Raw genomic sequence first — 23,331 nt, forward strand, 5'->3', positions numbered from 1 at the left:
CAGAGAACAGAAATCGGAGCGTGGGGTAACGCCTTTTACTTACATCCACGCAGCAATAATTCCTGAACAGGAAGGCTAGATCGAGTCTGTTGCGACCATGCGCGAAAGAATCTCTGTATAGTCCTGACGAACCGGTGGAGCTAGGAAGACAGATTATAAAAAGAAAGAGTGGCTTGAAGGATGAAAAGGGGGGAAGGACCAGAGGTCAGTTGAGTCACTGAAGAAGAAGAGTTAACAGAACAGCTGGAAGGAAAGGTATTTATGCGGCAACGAGGATTACTTGCAGAGAAAGTGAGTGGGCGGCAGTGGGGGGGCCAAAGTAGGCAAAGGCGCGAGACAGTGTGCAAAAGACAAGAGAGAGCATGAGGCCCGCAGATGACTGGGGCAAACTGAAGGTGGAGGGGGTGCCTGGGTGCCTATGGTTTAAACTGTTTAGTTTAGTGTACTGCAGTTACTTCTAGTAGTTCTGCAGGGCAGCAGCAGCAGGCCCGGAACCATAAGCAGAGTGAATTAATTACTCAATCAATTAATGGATTTCTGTTTTTTTTTTCTCCGTCTTGAAATCAGTCAATTATCCTTTCTACTACTACTTCTTCTTTTTTTTTCTAATTCTGTATCGGGAGGATGCAGTCCAGGTTCCCGTGGACACCAGGGGGGCTGACCAACTAGAGGTCATGCCGCCCGCCTCGCTGACCAGGAAGATCGAAGCTCACCTGCAGATCGCGGGGGAACTTGTGCATCCTGACTTGACTGGTGTATCCTATTCCATCACTTTGTATATCCTAAACATCCATTAAATCAGCAGCCAAAAAGAGTCAAAGAGGGTTTCAAATCCAGCCCATTCCATCCCGTTTCTGCAACGTAGATGATATTATCATCCCATCTCGCATACAATCTAGAACCATCCATCCATCCATCAACTCATCTACTCTATACAAGAAGTACCACCCACAGTAAGTTTACTAAAGTCAACCAAAAACCCACCCGGGCAAAGAAAGGAACATCATTTCCCCTGGCAGTGGCTGTGAGCTCTGACGCCCCGAACACGGCCTAGTCCTAAACTTAGTTTCTGCAGCGCGCCTGGGCAAGAAGGATGACTTCTAGTTCACAATCGTTTAACTAGTTTGAACTAGATTATAATAGGTAGTTCATCAGGCTGGATTATGCACTTACTGAGCCCTATGCGAGTTGTGTGGTGCGACATTAATCAATTGAATACAGTGATTGCTCTGCTGCTGCTGCTGCTGCTGCCCCGGAGGATTTGAGTGTCGATCTGCGCTGCCCGGCGCAGGGCTGTGCTGTGCTCAGGGCTGCAGGTGTGTATGTATGTATGTATGTATGTATGTATGTATGAATTGCTTACGACATGATGTACCTACATTTAGTTGTGGCTTAGTTATACTTAGTAGATGCTTACTGTGGCCTCTTTCTTCATTTCTAATGCGATACGAACTGGATTGGAATCAATCTGAAGTACGAGGCTGTGACCTCAGGATGTTGCTCCTGTGAATCGCGGATCGCGGCTGCCTGGGGCTAGCTAGGATTTTGTATTACTACGTGTTATTCATAAACACCTTCATGAGTAGTCTACCCAAGTGTAAGTGTACATATGATTCTTGAATAGCACAATATTACTCCCAAATTCAGATAATACAACAATCAAAGCATAAAAAGAAAGCTGCCAGTGGATCAAAGCGGGTCCAAAACAGCCGCGGATGGATCCAGGGTTCAAACCGTCCAACGTTTTCTTTTCCTTTCCCGATCGGCAAACCTATTGTAGACTAGGTAGCTAGGTAGCTAGATTGGCTGATGGATGATGGATTAATGATTATGTTGATGAGTACATACTTCCATGACGAATGGTTCGTGCCTGCGGATTCATTATCCTGGGATGTTTATCCGAGATGGACCAGAAGAATTTTGTTCCAGGTGAGTCAGAGGTTTGGTGTAACTTGGTCTTTTGCTTCTTTCTGTTTCTAATCTTGTTGATTCTACTGGGCATGTTGTAGAAATTGTGTGCTTGGATCGTATAGATTTTTCTGTGGCTGGCTTTGTGGCTGGTGGTGGTAGGGATGGTTTACTACATGGTGGATGGAAGGGTGTATGTAGATGGCCGCGAGCTGGTTGTGCTAAGTTTTAGGGTTGTAGAGGAGGTATGTTGTGGCAAGATTGGTTAGAGTTGGGAAACAATGCCATTTGTCACAACTTTACTTATTGTTGGATTGTCCGTAGTTTGCTAAGAATTGTACCAAACCCAGACAATGTCTGGATCTTCAAACGTAGGCCTTCATAACAGGCAAGCATGCTTTTGCCTGTAGCATTGTCCCTGGTACCTGGACACCACTACCAAAACAAGTACCGTTCTTCACATCCAGGGCACCCAGACATTAACCAAAAGCAACAACAACAACATTACATTGACTCACAATCGAACTAGTTCTAGAATCCTTCACATCCAAACCTGTCCAACCTGAGTCACAAGCTTCCCTGATCATCTCTCAGCTTACATACGTAATGGGGCAACACAACTCTTCCAGATGACTCTCTCATCGCCCCCTGAAGACAGGCTTCCGCTTTTCCGCGAACGCCTTGAGAGCCTCATACCGGTCTTCGGTGCCAATCACACCGTCGTACGCCTCATTTTCAGCCTCCTCGCCCCGTTGGAACTCACTCACAGCCTTCAAGGCCTGCTTGATGGCAATCGGCCCGCCCTCACAGATCTCCAATGCCAGCTTGATACTCTCCGTGAGGACCTTCTCCCTCGCCACACCCTCCTTTTCTTCCTCTTCCGGGAGCACCTCCACCAACCGATCACAAAGGCCGATGAAATACGACTCCGGGCCGGATACTCGCCGTCCGGTGAGAATCAGGTCCCGTGCACGGTTCACGCCAATCAGACTGGGGAGACGGTAGGTACCTCCAGCTCCGGGGATAATGGCCAATCTTGTCTCGGGAAGTCCAACCATACACGAGGAGCCGAAGACGCGGAGATGTGTGCTCAGAGCGAGTTCAAGGCCGCCGCCCAGCGCCATAGAGGAAACGGCGGAGATGGTGGGAATCGGGAGCTCCGAGAGGTTGCGGAAGGTGCTTCGCAAGTTGTATAGAAATTCGGCTGTCCTAAGTCACGGTAATTGCAAGGGTCAGTAATTTGTAATGTGGCTTCGGGAATTGGAGGATTGCGTACTCTTCCCGGCTCATGCCCGCGCGTTCTTTGAGATCTGCGCCCGCGCAGAAAGCCGAGTCGACGTTGCTGCCGATGACCAGGGCACGCGTTGGCCCCGAGCCCCCTTCAGCGGCGATAGATTCTACATTCCTGGCAAGCCCGTCGAGGAGATCGCGGGAGATTGCGTTGCGTGCCTTGGGCCGGTTCAAAAGCAGCACGCGAATGTTTCCTGATCCTGGGGCGGGAACGTGCTGGGTCTGGATGACGGCATTGTCGCTGCTCGTGCTAAATCTGGCGACTGTGACGCGGTAGGAAAAGGCGGACCGTAGCGGAGTGTATATAGATAGACGTGGAGGCATTGTCGTTATTTTAGGGGCAAAGTGTATAGTTATTCAGCAAGGGATGAGGAGGTGAAGGAGCTGTGAGCTTTGAGCTCGGTTGAGAATTGAGCAGTGCTTGAGGGCCGCTGTGGGGAAAGCCGGGCGGCTGCGGGGAAGCCGCGGATAAGCGCCGGATAGAATATATTGACTAAATCGCTCTATTTTACAGTTCTATTTACATTAATGTACAGCATGCCTATATCGATCGCCCGCCTCGCGAGATCCTTGCTCCCCGTGAGCTATATAATCCAAAACCTCCTCATCACTCGGCCATAAACCCCAGACCTGCGAAGTAGTGATGATATCATATGCCTCCTGCAGGCTGGCGTCGGAGAATGTCGCGGAGTCAGCTTCAGAGTCGTTGTGCATGTGCACCTCATGTGTCTGCTCCATGGACGGCTCCCACTCCCGGAACGCCTGGGGTGACCTTCCCCAGTATCCCTCCAGAAACATGCGGACGGCGACGATGATCCGCCGCATCATCCTCTCGCCATTCAGGTTTTCGTCATACTTCTCCTTCAGTGCAGTCTCGTACTGCCGCATCCAGCGAAGTAGACTCAGCAGGCCGTCAGTGTCCTCGGCTAAGCCCAGCGCCCGCACAAAAGAGTGAAGAACTGCGGGTGAGGGGACGTGAACCAAGGATGGCACGGTCACTTGAGAAGCCGTGGCATCCTGGATTGAAGATCTACTTCGCTCGAAGAGAGAAGAGGTCTTGGGGTCAAGGAGAACCAGCTCATCGAACCGGGATTTGAGGATGTTGAGCCCACTCTGCACCATATCCTCAAAGCGTGTCGAAACATGATTCATGCCGGTCAGTCGCCCCCGCCGTGCGAGTTCACTTACGATTACAAGCCCTTCCTCCACCGCGTCGGGATCCTTGATTCCCGCCACCACGACCCGCGCAAAGCTGTAGCAGAGGATCTGGAACGCTTCCAAGCTAAGCTCGATTTGACGCTTATCCATCCACGCTGTGAGCTCTAAGACTTCGTACCAGGATAATACCAACCGTGCGTGCCGTCCCAGTCTATGAGATGTTGAACCAACGCGGTCTCGGGCCAGGGCAGACATGACTGGAATCCACGCCTGAGGAGAACGCGACTGCTGCGCCCGGAGAAGACTAAGTGCATGCGCCAGGATTTTCGGGTGACGAAGATCCTCGCGTGTCTTCAACTCTTCGGAGTATGCAAAAAGCGTAGTCGAGTACGAAGAGTTCGTGGAATGACGGCCAAGGAGTATCGGAAACATATCTCCCACAGAACTTTCAGAGTGCGCCATGCTATGATGCCCAACGGTAGAGAAATTGCACAGGAATGCGACGAAGGATGAGATGAGGTAGTCAGGAAAACTGTTCAATGTCTTGTTCTCCTGGGCTTGTTCGCCCCATCCTTGACTTGACACGGTACACAAATCCTCTAATTGCTCCTTTGTCAAGTCACTGCAGCGAAGATAGTCCAACCCCGATCCGAAGGTCGGTGCATTGCGCAGAAGCAAAGCTAGGAATCTTCCCCGGGGCCGGATACCCTGCGAGAGCATTTCACGAAGAAGATCATCTAATGTGGGTGGTTCCGTAGAGACATAGATCCAATCTCGGACAGATGACGGCTCCGCGAAGACCTCTTTTCCGTCACCTGGTAGTGCTTGGCTGCTTTGATGAAGGTTATGTCGAGCTCTCTTTTGTCGGAAGATCAGTTTTTCAGCCATCGCGGCGTAAATAGCACCACGCGGAGGCAGTCCTTGGTCGCGGTAGGAGAGGAAGCATGCCCAGGCTTCCCGCACCGTCCTCGTAGCCCGGATCCGAGCTACCCAAATGGCGTGGTGCTTGGGATCCCCGGAGGGCCCTGATACAGTCTCCGGGCGAGGTACTAATGATCTCGTTTGAATTGTTGGGCTTTTGTCTGTGTCCCAGCCTGCTAGGATACTAGATACCTCTTCCCAGCGAGAATGCGAATAACCTGCCTCTTTCATTTGTGACAGTACACGCATTGCGCGGCTTTTCATACCCTCAACACCCCGCTTGACGTCGAACCCTATCTTGTCTTCTTTCCAAGGGGGCCACGACGGAGCTTTGAGCTCCGCAGATTGCCGTTCTGCTAGTGTCTTCTTATGCGCGATTTGAACCGCGACAATACCCTGGTATCCACGACGTGTCACCGGCAAAGCAGGCTGATGTCGCGCCATGGCTCGAAGAAGCTCAAATTGCGCTTGTTGCTGCAGGGAAGCGGACGTAAACGGATTGTGTCTGCAGGGCAAGGAAAGTATCCGGAGCACGGTATTGAACTTGTCAGCCATAAACTGATTGATCCGTTCTGTCGCGACCGTCCAACCTTTGCCTTCACTCTCGAGACTATCAAGATAAAACGCAAAGGCGCGAGCAATAGTAAGCTGAGCTTGTGGCCATAGCTCGCGAGCGTGATGTAGTAACCGAACAACATAAGTTACGCACATGTTGGGTTCTATCAGTGGCTTTGCGATCACACCCTGTTGCTCAAGCTCTAGATCGTCGGTCATCGCTTCCATCGCCATGCTGGGGGTCGGAAGAGCCCGTCCGCTTAGAAGGTGCAGGGAGTAGACCAAGAGCAGTCGGAAAGCCTTGGCGTCTAGACTTTGACGCAGGAGAAGGAGGGGAATGAAAGGTGGCACCATCTTGATGGAACAATCTGGGCTTGAGCTTCGATCCGCTTCCAAGAGTAAAACTCGAAGAATGGCTTCGTAAGGCGTGCTACTCTTGAGAACCCATGCCCATGCCACTACATCAGCGGCGGAGTATTGTCGAGCGGCAAGATAATTGAGGTTATCTTCGCTGAAAACTGATTGCAGCGCTTCCGTCTCCAATAGTGAATCATAATCCATGCCCGAGGTTGCTTGATCCGAAAGGGGATCCACCAGCTCTATGTAATCGGCAACAATTCTCTGTAATGAAAGCCGGTGGTAGCGTTTGAACTTGTCCCGTTGCTTTTGCGTTAAGGAAGCCATGATTCCAGTGTTCTTGGTAGTATAGACCCAGCTGCAGCTTCCGGCGCCATGAGACTGATGAACTTTTTGCAAGGTATCTATTAGGTACTCCGTAGGAGTTGGCTCAAGGGGAGATTCGGTTCGCTTGGCTCGCTTGCGTGTGTGGTGCAGTTTCTTCTCCAGCCGTAAGTGTTTATCTTTTCCTCGTTCCTCCGACAATGGTTCTGTATGTCTAGTCAGGCGTAGAGGCTTGGAATGGCCGTCTGTGCTGTCGAGCTGGCTCCCGCTCTCCTCTCGGCATTCACCTTCTCCAAAAGCCCTGCTTTCCTTCCCAATCTCGGTTTCCTGATATGTATCTATATCACCATCTCTGCCATCTCTTTGAAGTACAGGTTTATTGCTCAATTCTCCCCCTGGCTCTCTGACGTCTACAGCTCTCAAGCCGGGGAAGTCCGGGCCCGCATTAGAAACATTGTAGGACTGACTTAACGGGGTTCGGAGACGTAACTTGAACCAGTTGCCACCGGGATTACCATCGCCTTTAGTGTCCGAATGTTCCGTCGCCAATTGTTGATTTTGTACATATCCAGACCGGAGATGGTCCGGGCCCCCGAGTACGCTTAAGATCCGAAACGATCTAGTTTGGAGACCGCCATGACAGAGTTTCGTCGTCGGAGCCGTTGTAAATTGGAGAACGTTATGATAGGGAAATCCCTATTGAAACAATTCCAGAGTCAGTATAATGAACGATATGAGAGACGACATTGATTCCGCGATACCTTCCGCCAAATACGGCTGTTGGACAAATGCGCCGCTCTCAGAGAGGAAACCCTCGAGCGGCTCGACGCATGACTTAAGACCGATGACATCCATGAAGAGAGGACATTGAGTAGCCACAGCACAGTCAATCCCGGACGTGATGTCGCTTGTCCTTAGTAGTCGACAAGTAACAAGAGCGGCGGCCGCATGGAGCATCCCGGCGATTGGGGAAAAAAGCTGGGTCACGTGATTGATCGTCACGAGTTGCGGGTTCTGGCATGGCGCGCAGGAGGATCTCGCTACTCTCCCGCCTGGAGATGAAGTCCGTCTTGCGTCCTTCCAGCTCTGCGCCCTGACTTGCCCTGATCTAGCCTGCTTTTGTGGCGTCAAGGAGCTTGTTATTCCGTGCCAATCTAGTACCGTTGTGACATTGCCTTGTGCGTCGCGATCTAATCCTCCCTAGCTGCAGCGTACCGCTTCTCGATCGAGCCTCGTAACTATTGGCGCATCCGCTTCGGAGAACAAGGAACACTCAATCACCGACGACTATTTTCCGCCTCTCTCGAATCATATCCCTTCATTCCATTTACCTCCCATTACTTTTGGCCGATTGTGTGTTCACTGTCACACTCCGTCGCCAGTTGGACCCTCCTGGACGACTTCGCAAAAAAAAGAAGGAATAAAAGAGGCCGTTTTGTACTCGCGTCAAAGAAGAGTTCGAGAACAGCGCGACCCGAAAAAATGAGTGCAGACGAAGGCGGAGGGACGGCCCCGATGCCGGTCACAAATGGCGACCAGTCGCAAAATACGCCCGATCCATCTGTCCTGGCGACTCCAGGCAAGCGAAAGCGTGTCGCGAGTCACGACGAGAAGGCCGCCCAAGACGCTGGCGCTTCTGCGACGCAATCGCAGGAAAAGGCAAAATTACAGGAGACGCTTCGCAATTTGGTGGACATTTTAAGCAAGTGAGCACTCCACGTCACCACTAAATCGTGACTGCTTCCCACTGACCCGTGTCAGGAGTGATGCCGATTTGCATCTTCTATCCTGCCCATTACCGTCGTCGCCGGCAAAACCACGTTCGAAACGCGCAAAGGTGTCCGGTGATAAAGACGAGAGTTCGAGCATTCAAGCACGGGTGGCGTCAGACCGATACAGCAGTTTGTCGGAGTTTTTGAGCGATATTGAGAAGGCATCGGCGGCAGTGATAGAGCGGAACAAAGCTCAGGCAACGCCTGCTTCAGCTGACGGGTCGCCTCTGACAGAGACTGTCAACCGCATCGCGGCGTTCAAGAAACTCCTGAATAGCCTGGTTCGCCAGGCACATGTGAGCCAGGCCAACATCAAGACTGAAGCGTCGGAAGAAGACGGAGAAGCCCCGGCGAAGTCTACTCCGACTAATGTTGAGACCCGTAATGACAGCCTTGTGTTGACATTGTTTGGGAACCCGGCAAATCCAAAACAACTCTACTCAAGCTTGCAGAAGACCGTCAAGGTTCCACTACCTTCGGATGACGCTAATGCAGACAAATTTGTGGAGGTGCAAGCGCCCTTGCGCGAAATCGGTTTGCCCAACGGGATCTCCACCACAAAGGTGCAGCCATTTGAAGCAGAGACTGCCGTCAAAGAACATAAGAGAACTTTCGGCGACGTGTTCGCGCCTCGTGCAACACTGCCCCAGTTAGAAGCGCCTCGCAAATTGAGAACTTCTACGCGCAATGCTACCAACGGCTGGATCGATCCTTTTGAAGCCATCACCGACTACAAGGCCTTCCTCGGGGATCGCAATAATTACTGCCTTGCACCTCTCCCTTCTGGACATTGGCTTCAGTATGGTGGGGTCACTTCCTCTCCGTCTGTCTGGAGCCGTCGGCAGAAACAGCATTCTTCTCAACAAGCGGGTGAGGACGTTCCAACCGATGACCCTGCTCTGAACATCGACGAGGATGCTGCCCTCTTGCAAGGAGTGTACTCCTCTTTTGCTCCTTCGTTCGATAGCTCTGGAGCTGTGGAACAAGCCGACTCAAAAAATTTGGTATGGTGGAGCAAACGTGGAGCAAGGCGTTTGAACACACTCCTCTCGTTGCCGTACGTGGAAGATGAACAGAAAGATTCCACATCAGTCCAGCCCGGAAGTATCGGCGATCTTGACGAGTCCACGCTCGAAGAGATGGTGAAAACGTTCAACCCCGACGATTTTGCAGACAATATTGTGCATACAGATAAATCCGCGGAAAAGGACGCTCAAGAGCGAGAACTGGACGACGTATTGCGCGATGTCTCTGATCTGCTAGAGACCCTCAGCTCCTACCAAAAGATTCGGAATTTGGAGACTACGGCTTCTAGCGGTCAAGGAACTGAGCCTAAGGAAACAACGCCCGATGTCACAGGAGCAGACACTCCGTCGTCGGCAGAGCAGACTGTGTATGAGACGCTCAAGTCAAGTCTAGCAGCTCTGGTCGCAACTCTGCCACCTTACGCTGTTGCCAAGTTGGACGGTGACCAGCTGGCCGAGCTGAACATTAGCCAAACGATCCTGGTCGAGAATCCTGAGTATCAGGGCACAATGGAGAAGGATGACTATGCTTTGCAGCAGGAGCGTGCCGCTGCCCTGGCTGCCACCAGTGGTGCAAATCGAACTTCTACGCCTTCACGTTCCGGTAGCTTCCAGGCGCAGTTCAACCAACGACCATTCACGGCCAACGCGCGAACGCAGCCTCAGACTTTCCAATCGCCACAACCTTACTATGGGGCAAGGCAGGGCTCCACGCCAGCGCCATACACTCCTGGTCATCCCCAGCAATTCGCTGGAGCCCGCCCTCCGTCAACGCCGCAGCAGCGACCGGGCTACTTCCCTGGATACGCGCAGCAGCCCACCCCGCAGTACAATCAGTACCAACGTCCTGGCCAAAACGGCTACCACCCTTACCCGGGACAACAGGGCCCTCCCGCCGCGGGTCAGGGATCTCCGCAGCCCTACACACCGCGTCCCGGACAACCTGCGCCCTATAACGCGCCCTATACAGCCGGACGTAGCGCATCCCCACAGAAACCTCCTTCTTACGCTACCCCCGAGGCTCCTTCGGTCCTCCAGGCTCAGCCAACCCACAACAACGGTTCGTGCCGCAACAACAACAACAACCAGGCCAGCAGCCCCCTCCATACGGAAACTACCCCTCTAACCAAGCCCCACCGCCATCGGGAGGTTACTCCAACTCAGCTGCGGCCATGACCTATGCCCGGAGCGCTGCCGAGCAAGCCATTATGATGGAGAGGAACAAAGTGCAATTAGCAGCAGCAGCTCAAAACCGACCCAGTTCAGCGACACCACAGCCATCAGGCGAAGCCTCCCAAGAACGAAGTGCAACGCCAGGAAGCAAGCAGAACGGCACGCCTGCACCATGATGAGCGGGGGATATGATGAGACACGGTCGAGATGTAGGGATATGCGTTTGATTAACTCTTAACTTTTTTATTCGTCTTTCCTCACTCTTTCTTAACCTTTTTATTTTTAACTTTTTTTTTCCTCTTGTTAACACTATACCATTTCAATTGTTTCACTTCTTCCTTTCCCTTCCCAATGGTCTTTTACCACTCACAGAGCTTAAAAAAAAAAAAAACCTCCCCAGAAGAAAATGACCCCACAACCGGGAAGGAAAACAAACCAAATCAATACAATGACGAATTCCAATATGTGTATAGTGGCGGTCAAATCCATGTTGGATAATAACCTTCCCACTCAGCGATGATAACCCTTACTACTTACTTACTCTACTTCTACCAATTATTCTTCTATTTTCTATTCATTTCCTTTTAATCCTTTTTTTCCCCTCCCCCTGTGTCACAACGCAACAATTCCTGAGTGAGTGATTGATTGCTTCTTCTAGATTTAGCTTCAGATGCAAGTTCTGGTCCCCTTCTTCTTTTGTTTCAATGTTGTCAACCCAACAGGACACGACAGGACGGATGTTTCTTAAACCATTGGTATTCTACGGGCTTGTATGGATGGATGAATGGATAGGATGTTCTATGTTATTCATCTCGTTGGTTTGCTTTGCTTTTCTATGCTTTACTTTACTTTCTCTACTTTTACATTCCCAACGAAGTTATCTTTTACTATTGATTAAATCAGAGTCAATAAATCGATGAACAAATTATCTACATAGTTCCAAGAGTCTAGGTACTAGTAGGAATGTTGTCTAGGATGACGGTAATATTTCTCGGATGCTCGGGTTGACATCTTTTTCTTAGTACTAGAGTTATTCATCTCATGTTGAATTATGGGTTGGTTAAGACTTAATTTAATTACCCATTATTGGTAATTCATAATTGGTGAAACGAATGTAGTATACAGCAATCTCTCATCATTATACACGCTCAAATACATGACAAGAATCAATCAACCAAAGACAGGATATTAAGAGGTAGATAGTAAGTACGACGGGGAAGAAGGAGAAGGTTTCTGCTATTTGGCGCACCCTATAACCCCTTCTCACCCCAGGCTGTCATCTGTTTTTCCAGTCCAGTGTCGTTAACGCCTGCCCTATCTTTCTAAAAGATCCAGTTTCTCAATCTGTTCAAGGCTCAATAATATCCGAGTGTAAGAAACGCTAGACGTACGCTACCCAAATAAAATTCGTCGAGTCATTAGTTTGATTAGAGGTAATCGTTAGTAGTGGTCAGTTAGGGGATGAACATTGCGGCGACGGTCATGAAGCCGAAGTATCTGAGTCGTGGGGTTAGTTATTGTTTTGTAGTGGGGAGGAGGAAAACATACATGGTTGCGCATCGCCAGCCGTCCCGAGAGTCAACGAGCTGGTCTGCGCTGGTGGAGTTGGTGGAGGCGATGATTGACGCAGCGACTCCTACGAGTGCGACTACGACGAGACGACCGGAGAACTCGGAGATCATGCTGAATGCGAGCAATGGTAGGAGGATGGCGGTAGAGGCAATGATAATGGTGGTGAAGATAGGCTTTGCGGTCGAGGTAGAAGCCATACGTGGAGTTAGAGAGATCAGGTCTTTGGTGTAATCAAGGAACCGTGTCTCAGCGACGATGACGGGGTTGGTTTGTTTCATCCAGTTCCGATACGTATTGATATCCTGCGTAGAGGCGCGGGGGAGTGTTTGAAGGACCCTGCTATATGCGCTAAGGGCATTGTCTAGAAGATATATTGTTAGTATCCGGATCCACAATCGGCCGGCAGCTGGCACTTACTGTATTGCTCGGTCTTTCGAGCTAGCGCACTGAGGAGCTCCTCACGTCGGTAGTGAACGGAGGAGTACACCTGTGCTTGGGCATCCATACGCCGGGAGGCAGGGAGCATTTTCGTGCCCTCTTGCTCGGCCGTTGCGGCCCGTTGCAATTCCTCGTACTCGTCCACTAGACGCAGGTCTTCCTCCATTTGTGCGATCTCGTCCTGAAGATGAAGCAGGACGCGATGGTTGAGATTCTCGAACCGGCGGTACAGAGGAGGGAGACGGGGCACCTGGGTCTCCGTGGCCGAGCTCAGCCGGGTAGCGAGAAGGCTATATCCGGAGATGTCTGAGGAGGATTTGGTGTTGCGCCTGTTCCGTCGCGTGGGCCGGTGAAGGTCCTCTTCAGGGCTTCGCGGCGGGGACGGGGGTAGTGGTGACCGCTGAAGAGAGACAGAATTTTGAGGGTAATACGTCTCCGGTCTTGCATTCAAGTCCACGCTTCGTTTCTCATAGTAGTTCGAGCCGTCGGGGAACGCCCCCACCGCACTGTATGCACCGTCCAGTGAGGGTTTATGCGCTGGGATGTGGCTCTTCACGGTGTTTGAGGTGACGGTGCTTGGAGGAATGTCGATTGAACTGGGAGTTTTCTGAGAATTCGCCGAGGACTTTGACAGTATGGACGAGGTACGGCTGCGGGCATCAGTGCCTTGCGCGGCGGGGCGATACATCTGACGGACTGCGTTCTTGTATGCCCCCTTGGCATTATTGCTGGGTAGGTGATGCTCGTACTCGTCATCAGACGAATCATCCGTTGTAGTCGAGTTATCTTCGAGGTACTCGAACACATTGGGTGCTTTGCGATCGGAATCGTGTTTGTTCTGAGCTGCTTGTGGCCGTGCAGTGGACCCGTTGCTGTTGCTCTTTGATATAGTAGATTGGGTTTGGCTGTCTACCTTGGGTTTCTCCACTGACACTTTGGGGCCTTTGGTGGAATGCGAGTTCGAAGAAATGACCGAAGCCGTGGACGCTCTGCTCGTCCCATCTTTCTTAGATTTTTTGGAACGAGTCGAGCTAGAGTAGAAGGGCATCATGGGTAGATCGGGTAGTTACTAGTGGTCAATATGGTAGCTTCAAGAGGCCGCAGCGAGAACTAGTGTTTCCGGCTTCAGACCATACCCCAAGAGATGAAGAGAGAGAACAATCAGAGGGTACTTTGAGAGGGTAATGGTGTTTGGAGGGGAACCGCCCAAGGCATATCAAGGGAGAAGGGTAGGGCCTCAGAGACGGCGCGAATATCGGACGAGGGTCCAAGAATGTAGGACAGAATGCGGTTGATAGGTCTCTCTTCCTCCCTGTGTAGCGGATCGGAATACCCTTGACAAGCGTAGTTTGAAGATCACTGACGGACTATGGATCCCTCCACTGGAGATCCCGCCGATTAGCCGGTTCTTAGATCGGTTTGGGGTCTAGGCAGTATAGAGAGAACGAGAGAGAGAGAGAGAGAGAGAAATTAATTGTATAGATGGAAGGTAGACGGGATGACAGTCAGAACCGGAAATAATCAACAGTAAATACTGGATGGACAAGGCGAATCAGCCCCCAACACCCAGGGACGAAGATGAGACAAATCTCCGACAAGAGCGACGAAGAAAAGCGCTGAACAGGTCCTTTTTTTGGACGCGAGGCAGCCTTGAGGAAGTCTCATTCGTGGTGGTAGGCGCCCCGAGTTCCTGATCTGCTCCGATCGCGAGGGGCCCTTCCCTGTCAGAGACGGGAAGTTGAATGCTTTCTTTTTCTCGATTGCGAGATGGACGATTTATTAATACATGGACTGAAAATGAGAGGAGTAGAAAAAGAGAAGCGCAATGGAGAGGCAGCGACAAGGACGAGGGAGAAGTAAAAAAATATGAGGGAAGAAATAAAGAAGAAGGTGGGATGTGCAGAGGATCCACATGCTATCGATAGTTGAAGAGCAGCAACTCGACATCTTTTTCTATACTACAAATCAATCCATGCGGGCTTCACTTGGGGATCATCTGTTCCCCCTCCATACTGGTACTGGTACATCCTCGAAGTTTATGCTGCGTTGGCTGACGGTGACTCGCTGCCGATCCCACCTTGCATGGCTGAAATTCTTCGGCGTTATCGTTGTTGGACACGATGGCCCTAAGTAGGGTCATTCATCCATCCCCGGCGATGAGTTGGTGAGAAGCCATTCATGTGCTGGTATCGAGGGGTTGTTGTTTGTATCTAACTTTTATCCCGCTCTCATTCTCTGTCTGCTTTGTTCCGCTGATCCGCGGGTTGAAGTCAAAATGCATGACATTCCCTTTCCTGGAATTACTCTTGGAAGCATGACTTGCAGCTGAACCGCTGGCACTGGGCTGCCTCCGAAACTGTTCACAGCGCATCGCGAATAGGATGTCTTGGAACATCATTCGGACATATGCTCATTGGTGCATATGATGACTACTTATCGCACTAAGTAGTATCCCCCTCCATTCCATTCCATTCCTTCATTTGAGTTATTGTATACTTTGTTACTATTCGTACCAAATATCGATATGATATCCATTCTCTCGATGGTATACCAGCGGTGAGGGTAATTACCGTATGGTACGGGCCGTGATCTCCGCCCGCGCTTAATTCCGTCCTTCATCGATTCCAATCCTGATTCCAGACTCAAGATCGTGTCAATTTCTTTGCCATCTCTCCCACCGCGACCGGTCCGATCTTCTCCTCTTCCTCTCGTGGACCCGTTCTTTCGCCTACCTTCCTTGCCCTCGGGCTCATGCTTCGACCGTGGCTTCGGCAGTGCCCGCGAGCAACCCGCTCGCTCGCCTGCCCGCAATGCCATCTTCCCCGGCCGCAGACTGCCAGGCGCGCCCTTCGGCCCCTTCCTGCCTTGTCCCTGTCGCATCCCATTCGATCCCTCCAAACTGCGACGACCGACTCGCCGGACCGCATTCCCCTGCGAAAGCAGCTGAAACAGGACGCCAAGGCCGTCAAGGCGCGCAAGCGACAGACGAGAGAGAATGAGGAGGCCTCCCGACAGAAGTGGGAGTTGACCGTGGGCATTGAGATCCACGCGCAGTTGAACACCGAGTCCAAATTATTTTCGCGTGTGTGACTGGATTCTAGACAATTGGACTGAATTGTCTGGCTGATCGCTGAGCAGGAGCGTCTACATCATCTACGGATCTTCCCAATTCAAACGTTGCGCTGTTCGATCTAGCATTCCCGGGGTCGCAACCGGTTTGTGGATGAATTCTCTATGCATGAGGTGCAGACACTTACAGCTATGGTGTAGGAGTTTCAAATCGCAACGCTCCTCCCCGCCCTCCGCGCCGCCCTTGCTTTGAACTGCGAGATACAGCCAGTCAGCAAATTCGACCGCAAGCATTACTTCTACCAGGACCAGCCGGCCGGGTACCAGATCACCCAATACTACGGTAATCTATACCCCTCTCTCTCTCTCTCTCAGCCGATTAGTGCTCTAACCAGAGTAGAGCCTTTTGCGAAGAATGGCTATGTAGACCTGTTCCGCCACGACGGCATTGCGCCTGAGGACGGCGACACGGTTCGCATCGGCATCAAGCAGGTCCAAATGGAACAGGATACCGCCAAATCGCAAGAATACCCGCCCTCGACGCAACTCCTCGACTTCAACCGTGTCTCCCATCCCCTCGTCGAGATCATCACTATGCCGCAGATCCATACTCCCGCCACCGCGGCGGCCTGTGTTCGGAAAATCCAGTCCATCTTGCAGTCATGTAATGCGGTGACAACTGGCATGGAGCTGGGAGGTCTGCGGGCTGACGTCAACGTCTCCATCCGCCAGCGAGGTGACACAGCCGGCACGCATCAGTACGGTGGCATCGGCGGACTCGGACAACGCACGGAGATCAAGAACTTGAGCAGTTTCAAGGCGGTCGAGGATGCCATCATTGCGGAGAAGAACCGGCAGATTGCCGTCCTTGAGAGTGGCGGGGTGGTAGAAGGTGAAACCCGCGGCTGGACGATTGGAAGCACCGAAACGCGCAAACTACGAGGCAAAGAGGGGGAGGTCGACTATCGCTATATGCCCGACCCGGATCTTCCGCCCCTATACATCGGCGCCGACCTCGTGGCAGCGCTTCAGACCAATCTCCCAACGTCCTCGGATGCGCTTATTGAACTACTGGCCGGGCCGGAGTATGGGCTGCCCATCGAGGACGCGAAGCCGTTGGTGGAACTAGAAGACGGCGCCCGGTTGGAGTACTATCAGGAAGTCGTGGACCTCCTGCGAGCGCTGCAGTCGGATCAGGACCCCAAGGCACAGAAAGGACTGGCGCGGGTAGCCGGCAACTGGGTTCTTCATGAACTTGGGGGGCTATGGGCCAAAGCGGAGGAAGCGTGGGATGCGGCGCGGGTGCCTGCCCCGAGCCTGGCCGCGCTGATCGACCAGCTGCAGCGGAAGCACATCACAGGGCCGACGGCGAAGCAGGTACTCGCCATGGTGTTCGCGGGGGATGAGCGGCCGATCCCCCAGCTGCTGGAGGAGGAGAACCTGCTGCTGCGGCCACTGTCGCGCGAGGAGTATGTAGCGCTGGCGGAGGCAGCAATCAACTTGAACCCCGCCATGGTAGAACAGATCCGACAAAAGAACCAACTGGGCAAGCTGGGCTGGTTTGTCGGGCAGATGATGCGCATGGGCGAGAAGGGACGAGTGGAAGCGCCGAGAGCAGATGCGATTCTGCGGGAGTTGATCTTGGATCAGCGATAATGTATACCTGTATAAGTACATAGATAAAGCAATAGATAGCAACAAGCATGCATGATACCCATCACACGGTGATTTTCCCCCACCCTTATCCCCTCTTATCCCCGAACGTCATCTGTCGGGGGTGAATTGCTAATGGAAACGGGCGGAGGAAGTGGATGCTCTCCTGGACCTGTACTTAGGGGAACAACCGTTCCCTAAAAGCAGGTCTTAGCGATCGCGGACGCCCCACGGCTGAGAATGCTTTTAACCGGCTCGTCGCCCCTGCAATCCGGTTTCATTCTTCTTTCTTTCAGTATTATCTGGACTCTTCTTTCTCCTTCATCCCTTCTTTAACTTCTCCTTCTTTTTCTAAATCTCTCCTAAGGGTCCAACCTCTCGTGGTGGTGCTTTGGTGTCTACCTCGGATCGTTCTCCACTCACGATCTTATCTCATCTTTGGGTCCGCCCTTCTAGAACCTTTTCTTTTTCTTCCTTCCTTCATCCCACGCGACCTACCCCTCCAACTCTTCCCCTCACCTATCCTCTTTCTCTCATACATTCACCATGACTTCTCCTTCGACAATCCGGCAGAGATTCCTCTCCAAGCCCAACCAGCTGGGCGTCGTGGCCGTTGGTTTCAATGGCGGGCAGGTACGTACAAAAGAATTCTATGGCGACGGATCCGTCGATCATCTAGTAGCGTGCATACATAGTAAAAAAAAGAACCCCCACTAACCATACACACCCCGACCACAGTGCAAGATGGGCGTCGAAGCAGCCCCGATGGCTCTCGTTCAAGCCGGTCTGCTCGAGCAACTGCGCGACGATCTGGGCTACGAACTGCACTATGACGAGAAGGTCCACCAATACGAAGATAAGATGCCCGAGTCCGACCCCGACCACCGCGGCATGAAGAAGCCCCGGTCGGTCAGCGCCGTTACCGAGTCGCTGAGCGCCCAGGTCTACGAGCACGCCAAGGAGGGCAAGTTCGTGCTGACCCTGGGTGGTGACCACTCCATCGCTATCGGTACCATTTCCGGCACGGCCAAGGCGATTCGTGAGCGACTGGGTCGTGAGATGGCTGTTATCTGGGTGGATGCGCACGCCGATATCAACATTCCTGAGATGAGCCCTAGTGGTAACATTCACGGTATGCCCATGGCGTTCTTGACGCGCTTGGCTCGTGAGGAACAAAAGGACATCTTCGGCTGGCTGCAGGATGAGCACATTGTTAACACCCGCAAGCTGGTGTACATTGGTCTTCGGGACGTGGATCGCGGTGAGAAGCAGCTGCTTCGTGAGCATGGCATTAAGGCGTTTAGCATGCATGATGTTGATCGGTAGGTTTCCTCCTCCTCCTCCTTCTTACCCTTATGTATCCTCCGATGATGCAGTGGTGTTCTGACAACCTGCAGGTACGGCATTGGCCGCGTGGTCGAAATGGCCCTGGCGCACATTGGCAATGACACACCGATCCACCTGTCGTTCGACGTGGACGCGCTGGACCCGCAGTGGGCGCCTAGCACGGGTACCCCTGTGCGTGGTGGACTGACGCTGCGCGAGGGTGACTTCATCTGCGAGTGTGTGCACGAGACGGGTAACCTGGTGGCGATGGATTTGGTGGAGGTGAACCCCAGCCTGGAGGAGCATGGCGCTAGCGACACTATTCGGACGGGATGTTCGATTGTGCGGAGTGCCCTGGGAGATACCTTGCTGTAATGCAGAAGCCTGTGGCTGTAGGGGGTGAGAACTAGAGTAGAACTAGAGAACTAATGAGCAATCTGAATCAATCAACGATAAAGCTTATCCGGAGTAACTCTAATTAGTGTGAGCTTGAAACCATGCGGAGAATGAAGGATGGATGGATGGATGGATGGATGTAGATACGTACTACTACTAAATTTACCCGCCCTGCCACCGCATTAGTTCCGTCCTGCCACCGGAATTTCCAACGCCCATGATGAAGAGTAGTAAGTACGGCGGGCAATAATTGTCTGTCTGTCTTTCTTTCATTCTCTGAACTACTTTTCTTGCATTCTTTCATTAACTTGTCAATTGTCATTCCTTGATTTTTCTCGCCTCAATACCTACACATCAAGCACAGTTCTAGACCCGCCAGGCATCATATCATATCCGCCCAACCCACGCCTCGCCCCAGCTTCCCCCATTTACGGTCAACCCTGATGCGTTGTCAATACTAAGTTGAATGAGGGTTAAGGCGGAGTTATTGTTTCAGCCTGATATGATGATATAATGCGATATTAAATTTATATCAGCATACCCCGGAAGATCATTCTTGATACACACTACTACTACTACTTACTAGTATATATACATCGTCAACCCAATTGTCTATATACTACACACCACCACCTCCACAACCCCAACCCCAAAGAAAGGAATAAATACTAAACCAAAATGGCAATGCGAATCTACCACCGCCGTCCCCGCCGGTACCACTGGCCCGAACTCCAACTCAACATCTGGATCATCGTGGTTCTCTCCTCATCCGCAATTTGCCTGGGTATATTCGCCTGGTTCATGACGGTTCAAAATGACTTGGGATTGGAAGTTCCTTGGTACGATTACTACCCTTTCCCCTTCATACTACTATTAAACCCCCTTCCCCCAACTCCAATTCCACCACCACCACCATACTAACACCCCCCTCCTCCTCCGGGAGGAGGAATAGGCTCTTCCCCTACATGATAACAACCGGCGCGCTCGGCATCTTCTTCGTAATTTTCATCCTGATCCTAGCCGCGCAACGCTTCCTCCTGCCCGGGATAATCATCATAGGGGGGTTTATTCTCTTCGTGCTGTGGTTAACGGGACTAGTCGAGACATCGCTCCAGTTGTATGGGGTCGTCGCGAACGTTAATGATAATTGTCGCAATTATATTGATAATGTTAAGCCTGTGGCCGATGGGTGGAAGACGTTGGCGTGGATTGAGGAGGAGACTATTTGTAAGTTTTTATTCTTTCCTTCGGGGTGAGGGTTTGGGATGATGCTAATTGGTGTTGGCTGCAGGCAATTGTTGGAGAACGGCGTTTGCGTTTGAATTGGTGAATACTATCTTTTATGTTTGGATGATTATTATGTCGTGGCAGGTTAATCGGGATCTTTATCGTTGAGTCTTTTTTTTTTTCTCTTTTGAGAAGAAGACGGGGGATGGGATGGGTCATGTATTATGAGATATGATTGTATGATTTCAATGGATAATATAGAGCTACTAGGGTTATGCCCAATCTTATATTGGTATCTGTAGCATATATTCAGTGTTGTATTTTCCTATATATCTCAAACGCCCTCGCTATGCCATCACTCATTGGCAAACATGGCAAATATCACAACGCCAAATACATCCAACTAAATATCCCAACCTAGCTACCTGACTATCCATTCTCATTCGCAATTTGTTCCTCCGCCTCCGAATTGTAATCCCCTCCCTCCAGTGCAGCCATCATCTCGCGCTCCAACTCGTCATCCTCATCGGCCGGATCCACCTCTGCTGGATCAGGCGGGCTCGACTCGTCAGCAACCTGCTCTGGCTCCTCTGTCCCCGGTTCAGTTGCAGATGCTGTTGTGCTTGCAGTCGACTCGACCGCCCCTGCGCTGGCTACCTCCTTCAGCCCCGTGCTGCGCTCGTATGACCGCTTGATCCGCTGCGCTAGCCGCGAGCCTGGCTCGTCGCCCTCGCCGGCACTATCCGTATCCTGGTCGTCGTCATCGTCGCCGCCTTCTCCCTCCTCGCGCTTCCGCTTCTTGCTGGCAGGAGTGCCTGGCTCATCCATGAATGTGGCTTCGCTGTCGCTCTCGCTCTCATCGTCACTGCCCAGAAACTCCTTGAGCTCATCGTGGACCGCGGCCTGCTCCTCGTCGTCGTAGCCGAGAGGCGACATTTCGGATATGCCTGCGGATTTGAGAATTTCCTCTGTTGCCTCTTCGTCATCCGCTACAGAGTCGCCCGTTGCCTCGTCCGACGATGAGAGCCACGCGCTCTCCGCTACTTCTTTGGATCCCGGTGAGATTGGCTCGCCGCGGTCGTCTGGATGCACAGGCAGGAGGTACGGTTCCTCCGCTAAGCGCTTCCATTGTGTCAGGCAGTCCAGGAGCCATTGTGTCGTGACGATCTTGACTTTCGGGTACCGGGTCGCTTCGCGCACTTTGGCTGTGCGGTTCCGCCCGGCGACGAGATGCGTGGTCTTCATGTTGATCTTCGATGCAATGACCGCCCCGAAGCTCTTCGCCCAGAGGGAGATGTCGGCGTTTTGTGTATCCGTGCCGAGGGGAAGCACGCCCGAGAATACGAGGGTCACGCCGCCGAGGATTCGATGCTTCATTTGGGGCATGATGATCTTGACGTCTGGGACTAGTTTCAGGTCGACGTCCTTCTCTTTGGACGGCTTTTCGCCGCGCAGGGCGGCGACTCGTCCGCCCAGTGCCCGTGTACGTCGTCGGTCATATTCGTCGAAAAAGTCCCGGTGTACTTGCTCCAAACGCACCTCGAGGTCGAACAGCTCCCGATCATTGTCCTCCAGTAGGTGATGTCGGTGCTTGCTCAGATCTTGTGAATCGTCTATGCTGCTGGATGTATCGCTGCTCTCTGCTGCATCGTCCTCCGCGTCTAGCTCCTTTTGCTTCTGCAGTAATGGCCGGTCCTCCACTTGATGCATGATTGTCTCCTCTTGTGCATCGCTCTGCTCTTGTAATAACCTGGGATTATCGCCACCACCCATTGTTACCAGCTGTTCCAACGTCGAAACCTCTGTCTGGTCGTCTCTCTTTGCCGTCGCCCCGTTGACATGATGTTCCGCCAAACCCCCCTTGGCTGCCTTGGCTACCGGCTTCTCACCCCCTTTGCTGGGAGGTCCCAGCTCCTGCTTCTTCGGGAGGAAACTAGAATTGATGTCCCCGATGCCGACGAAGAAGTCGTACGGCGACACCTTGATAAGATTGGGGTTCCAGCGCCAGACGTCCCCGCGGTCGTCGATAATGACGACCATCTTGGTGTCCACCGGGAACAGCCGGTGCAGGTTCTTGGCCACCAAGCTGCCACTCTCATCTCGGCTGAGAATACGATCACCAAAGAGTTTGCGGTCTGGATCTATGATACTAGCGATATGTTGCGCATAGGACCTCGTTCCCATGGTGTAGATATGCAGCTCATACATCTCCGACACATTCTGCAGAAACGACTCTAACCCCGGTCGTAGCTTCACATAGTACCAGCACCCGCGCATTCCCGGCCCATCATCTACCAGCTGAAACGCACGCACATCGCTCAGAGCCTGATAATTCGGGTTTTCCTTGTCCTGCATCCACTCTCCGACAGTCGGGTCGACGGTAGCATGAATAATGGTCTGGTCCAGATCGACGACCAGCGACAGTTTCCGATTCGCCAGTAAGCGGCGTTTCGCATCCTCTTCCACCCGCGTAGCTTCTTGTTCACTGACCGTCAACGTGGTATTATCGTGGGCCATCTGAATCGGCGCGCGATGCACATCCGTCACCTCAGTATTGTACGAAAAACTGCAAACAATCGTAAGTCAAGCCCAACACAAAAACACCCGAGACGACCTACTCAGTCATATCCTTGCCACAAATAGCACAGAGCCCACCAAATTGAACCTCATGAGCACATGGCTCATCAACTTCCAAAACATCGACCCTAGCCAAATATCAGCATCCCAACACCAGATCCAAATGAACGACAGCGGTGCATCGGAACATACGGCTCATCAATAACATCCCCCTTTTCAATCTTCCACTGCACCACCTCCCCATCAACCGTCGATTCGAACTTCGTAGGGAACTTGCGCTTCACATCCACCTTATTCCCCAGCCCATCCCCCTCCGTCACAGTCGTCTGGTACACATACCAGAATAACGCCTCATCCCGTTCCACCTTATCACCGGGCTGTTTCAGCAGCGATGTGACGGTGATCGGGTAATGGAGGCTAGGCGGTAACCGGAGAAGCATGCCTGGATAACTCTTTCACACAGGTCGACTCAGCAAGCTCTCCTGGTAATTGTAGGTATCCAACCCCCCTCCTGCCTCCCTAACACCGAGAGTGAGGCAGTGTCGGGCGAGGGGCCGCGGACGGGTTTATTTTCGATAGCGGAAGGAAAC

At 52.1% G+C, this 23,331-nt stretch overlaps 8 protein-coding genes across 8 annotated transcripts; 4 read left to right on the forward strand and 4 right to left on the reverse strand.

Moving 5' to 3' along the window:
* Positions 1-2,224: 2,224 nt before the first annotated feature.
* Positions 2,225-3,585, reverse strand: BO83DRAFT_411294 (putative mitochondrial methylglutaconyl-CoA hydratase (Auh)). The gene is made up of 2 exons (XM_025534295.1): positions 3,185-3,585; positions 2,225-3,117 (listed from the first exon to the last, which is right to left on the reverse strand). The coding sequence occupies exons 1-2, from the start codon at positions 3,520-3,522 to the stop codon at positions 2,547-2,549; spliced, it is 909 nt and encodes a 302-aa protein (XP_025384075.1). The 5' UTR covers positions 3,523-3,585; the 3' UTR covers positions 2,225-2,546.
* Positions 3,586-3,701: 116 nt separating this feature from the next.
* Positions 3,702-7,421, reverse strand: BO83DRAFT_369138 (uncharacterized protein). The gene is made up of 2 exons (XM_025529847.1): positions 7,275-7,421; positions 3,702-7,209 (listed from the first exon to the last, which is right to left on the reverse strand). Exons 1-2 carry the CDS (start codon positions 7,362-7,364, stop codon positions 3,724-3,726), a joined length of 3,576 nt encoding a protein of 1,191 aa, XP_025384076.1. The 5' UTR covers positions 7,365-7,421; the 3' UTR covers positions 3,702-3,723.
* A 176-nt stretch (positions 7,422-7,597) lies between these two features.
* Positions 7,598-10,659, forward strand: BO83DRAFT_440734 (uncharacterized protein; the record flags this gene model as incomplete). Its single annotated transcript, XM_025536282.1, has 3 exons — positions 7,598-8,219; positions 8,275-10,370; positions 10,400-10,659. Exons 1-3 carry the CDS (start codon positions 7,996-7,998, stop codon positions 10,657-10,659), a joined length of 2,580 nt encoding a protein of 859 aa, XP_025384077.1. The 5' UTR covers positions 7,598-7,995.
* Positions 10,660-11,937: 1,278 nt separating this feature from the next.
* On the reverse strand, positions 11,938-13,541 carry BO83DRAFT_402406 (uncharacterized protein; the record flags this gene model as incomplete). Its single annotated transcript, XM_025533525.1, has 3 exons — positions 11,938-11,980; positions 12,032-12,416; positions 12,473-13,541. The coding sequence occupies 3 exons, from the start codon at positions 13,539-13,541 to the stop codon at positions 11,938-11,940; spliced, it is 1,497 nt and encodes a 498-aa protein (XP_025384078.1).
* Positions 13,542-15,024: 1,483 nt separating this feature from the next.
* BO83DRAFT_381906 (glutamyl-tRNA(Gln) amidotransferase subunit PET112) lies at positions 15,025-17,268 on the forward strand. Its single transcript, XM_025532102.1, has 3 exons — positions 15,025-15,575; positions 15,632-15,708; positions 15,764-17,268. Exons 1-3 carry the CDS (start codon positions 15,245-15,247, stop codon positions 17,216-17,218), a joined length of 1,863 nt encoding a protein of 620 aa, XP_025384079.1. The 5' UTR covers positions 15,025-15,244; the 3' UTR covers positions 17,219-17,268.
* A 274-nt stretch (positions 17,269-17,542) lies between these two features.
* Positions 17,543-18,916, forward strand: BO83DRAFT_369144 (arginase; the record flags this gene model as incomplete). The annotated part of the gene is made up of 3 exons (XM_025529848.1): positions 17,543-17,848; positions 17,954-18,537; positions 18,613-18,916. The coding sequence occupies exons 1-3, from the start codon at positions 17,762-17,764 to the stop codon at positions 18,914-18,916; spliced, it is 975 nt and encodes a 324-aa protein (XP_025384080.1). The 5' UTR covers positions 17,543-17,761.
* A 319-nt stretch (positions 18,917-19,235) lies between these two features.
* BO83DRAFT_381909 (uncharacterized protein) lies at positions 19,236-20,430 on the forward strand. The gene is made up of 3 exons (XM_025532103.1): positions 19,236-19,776; positions 19,890-20,164; positions 20,229-20,430. The coding sequence occupies exons 1-3, from the start codon at positions 19,616-19,618 to the stop codon at positions 20,330-20,332; spliced, it is 540 nt and encodes a 179-aa protein (XP_025384081.1). The 5' UTR covers positions 19,236-19,615; the 3' UTR covers positions 20,333-20,430.
* A 163-nt stretch (positions 20,431-20,593) lies between these two features.
* fcpA (protein-serine/threonine phosphatase) lies at positions 20,594-23,181 on the reverse strand (the record flags this gene model as incomplete). Its single annotated transcript, XM_025527882.1, has 3 exons — positions 20,594-22,730; positions 22,783-22,869; positions 22,934-23,181. The coding sequence occupies 3 exons, from the start codon at positions 23,179-23,181 to the stop codon at positions 20,594-20,596; spliced, it is 2,472 nt and encodes an 823-aa protein (XP_025384082.1).
* Between the last annotated feature and the right edge of the window lie 150 nt (positions 23,182-23,331).

Source organism: Aspergillus eucalypticola (genome assembly GCF_003184535.1).
Source record: "Aspergillus eucalypticola CBS 122712 chromosome Unknown BO83scaffold_30, whole genome shotgun sequence".
In the NCBI taxonomy this organism is placed as follows: Eukaryota; Fungi; Ascomycota; class Eurotiomycetes; order Eurotiales; family Aspergillaceae; genus Aspergillus; species Aspergillus eucalypticola.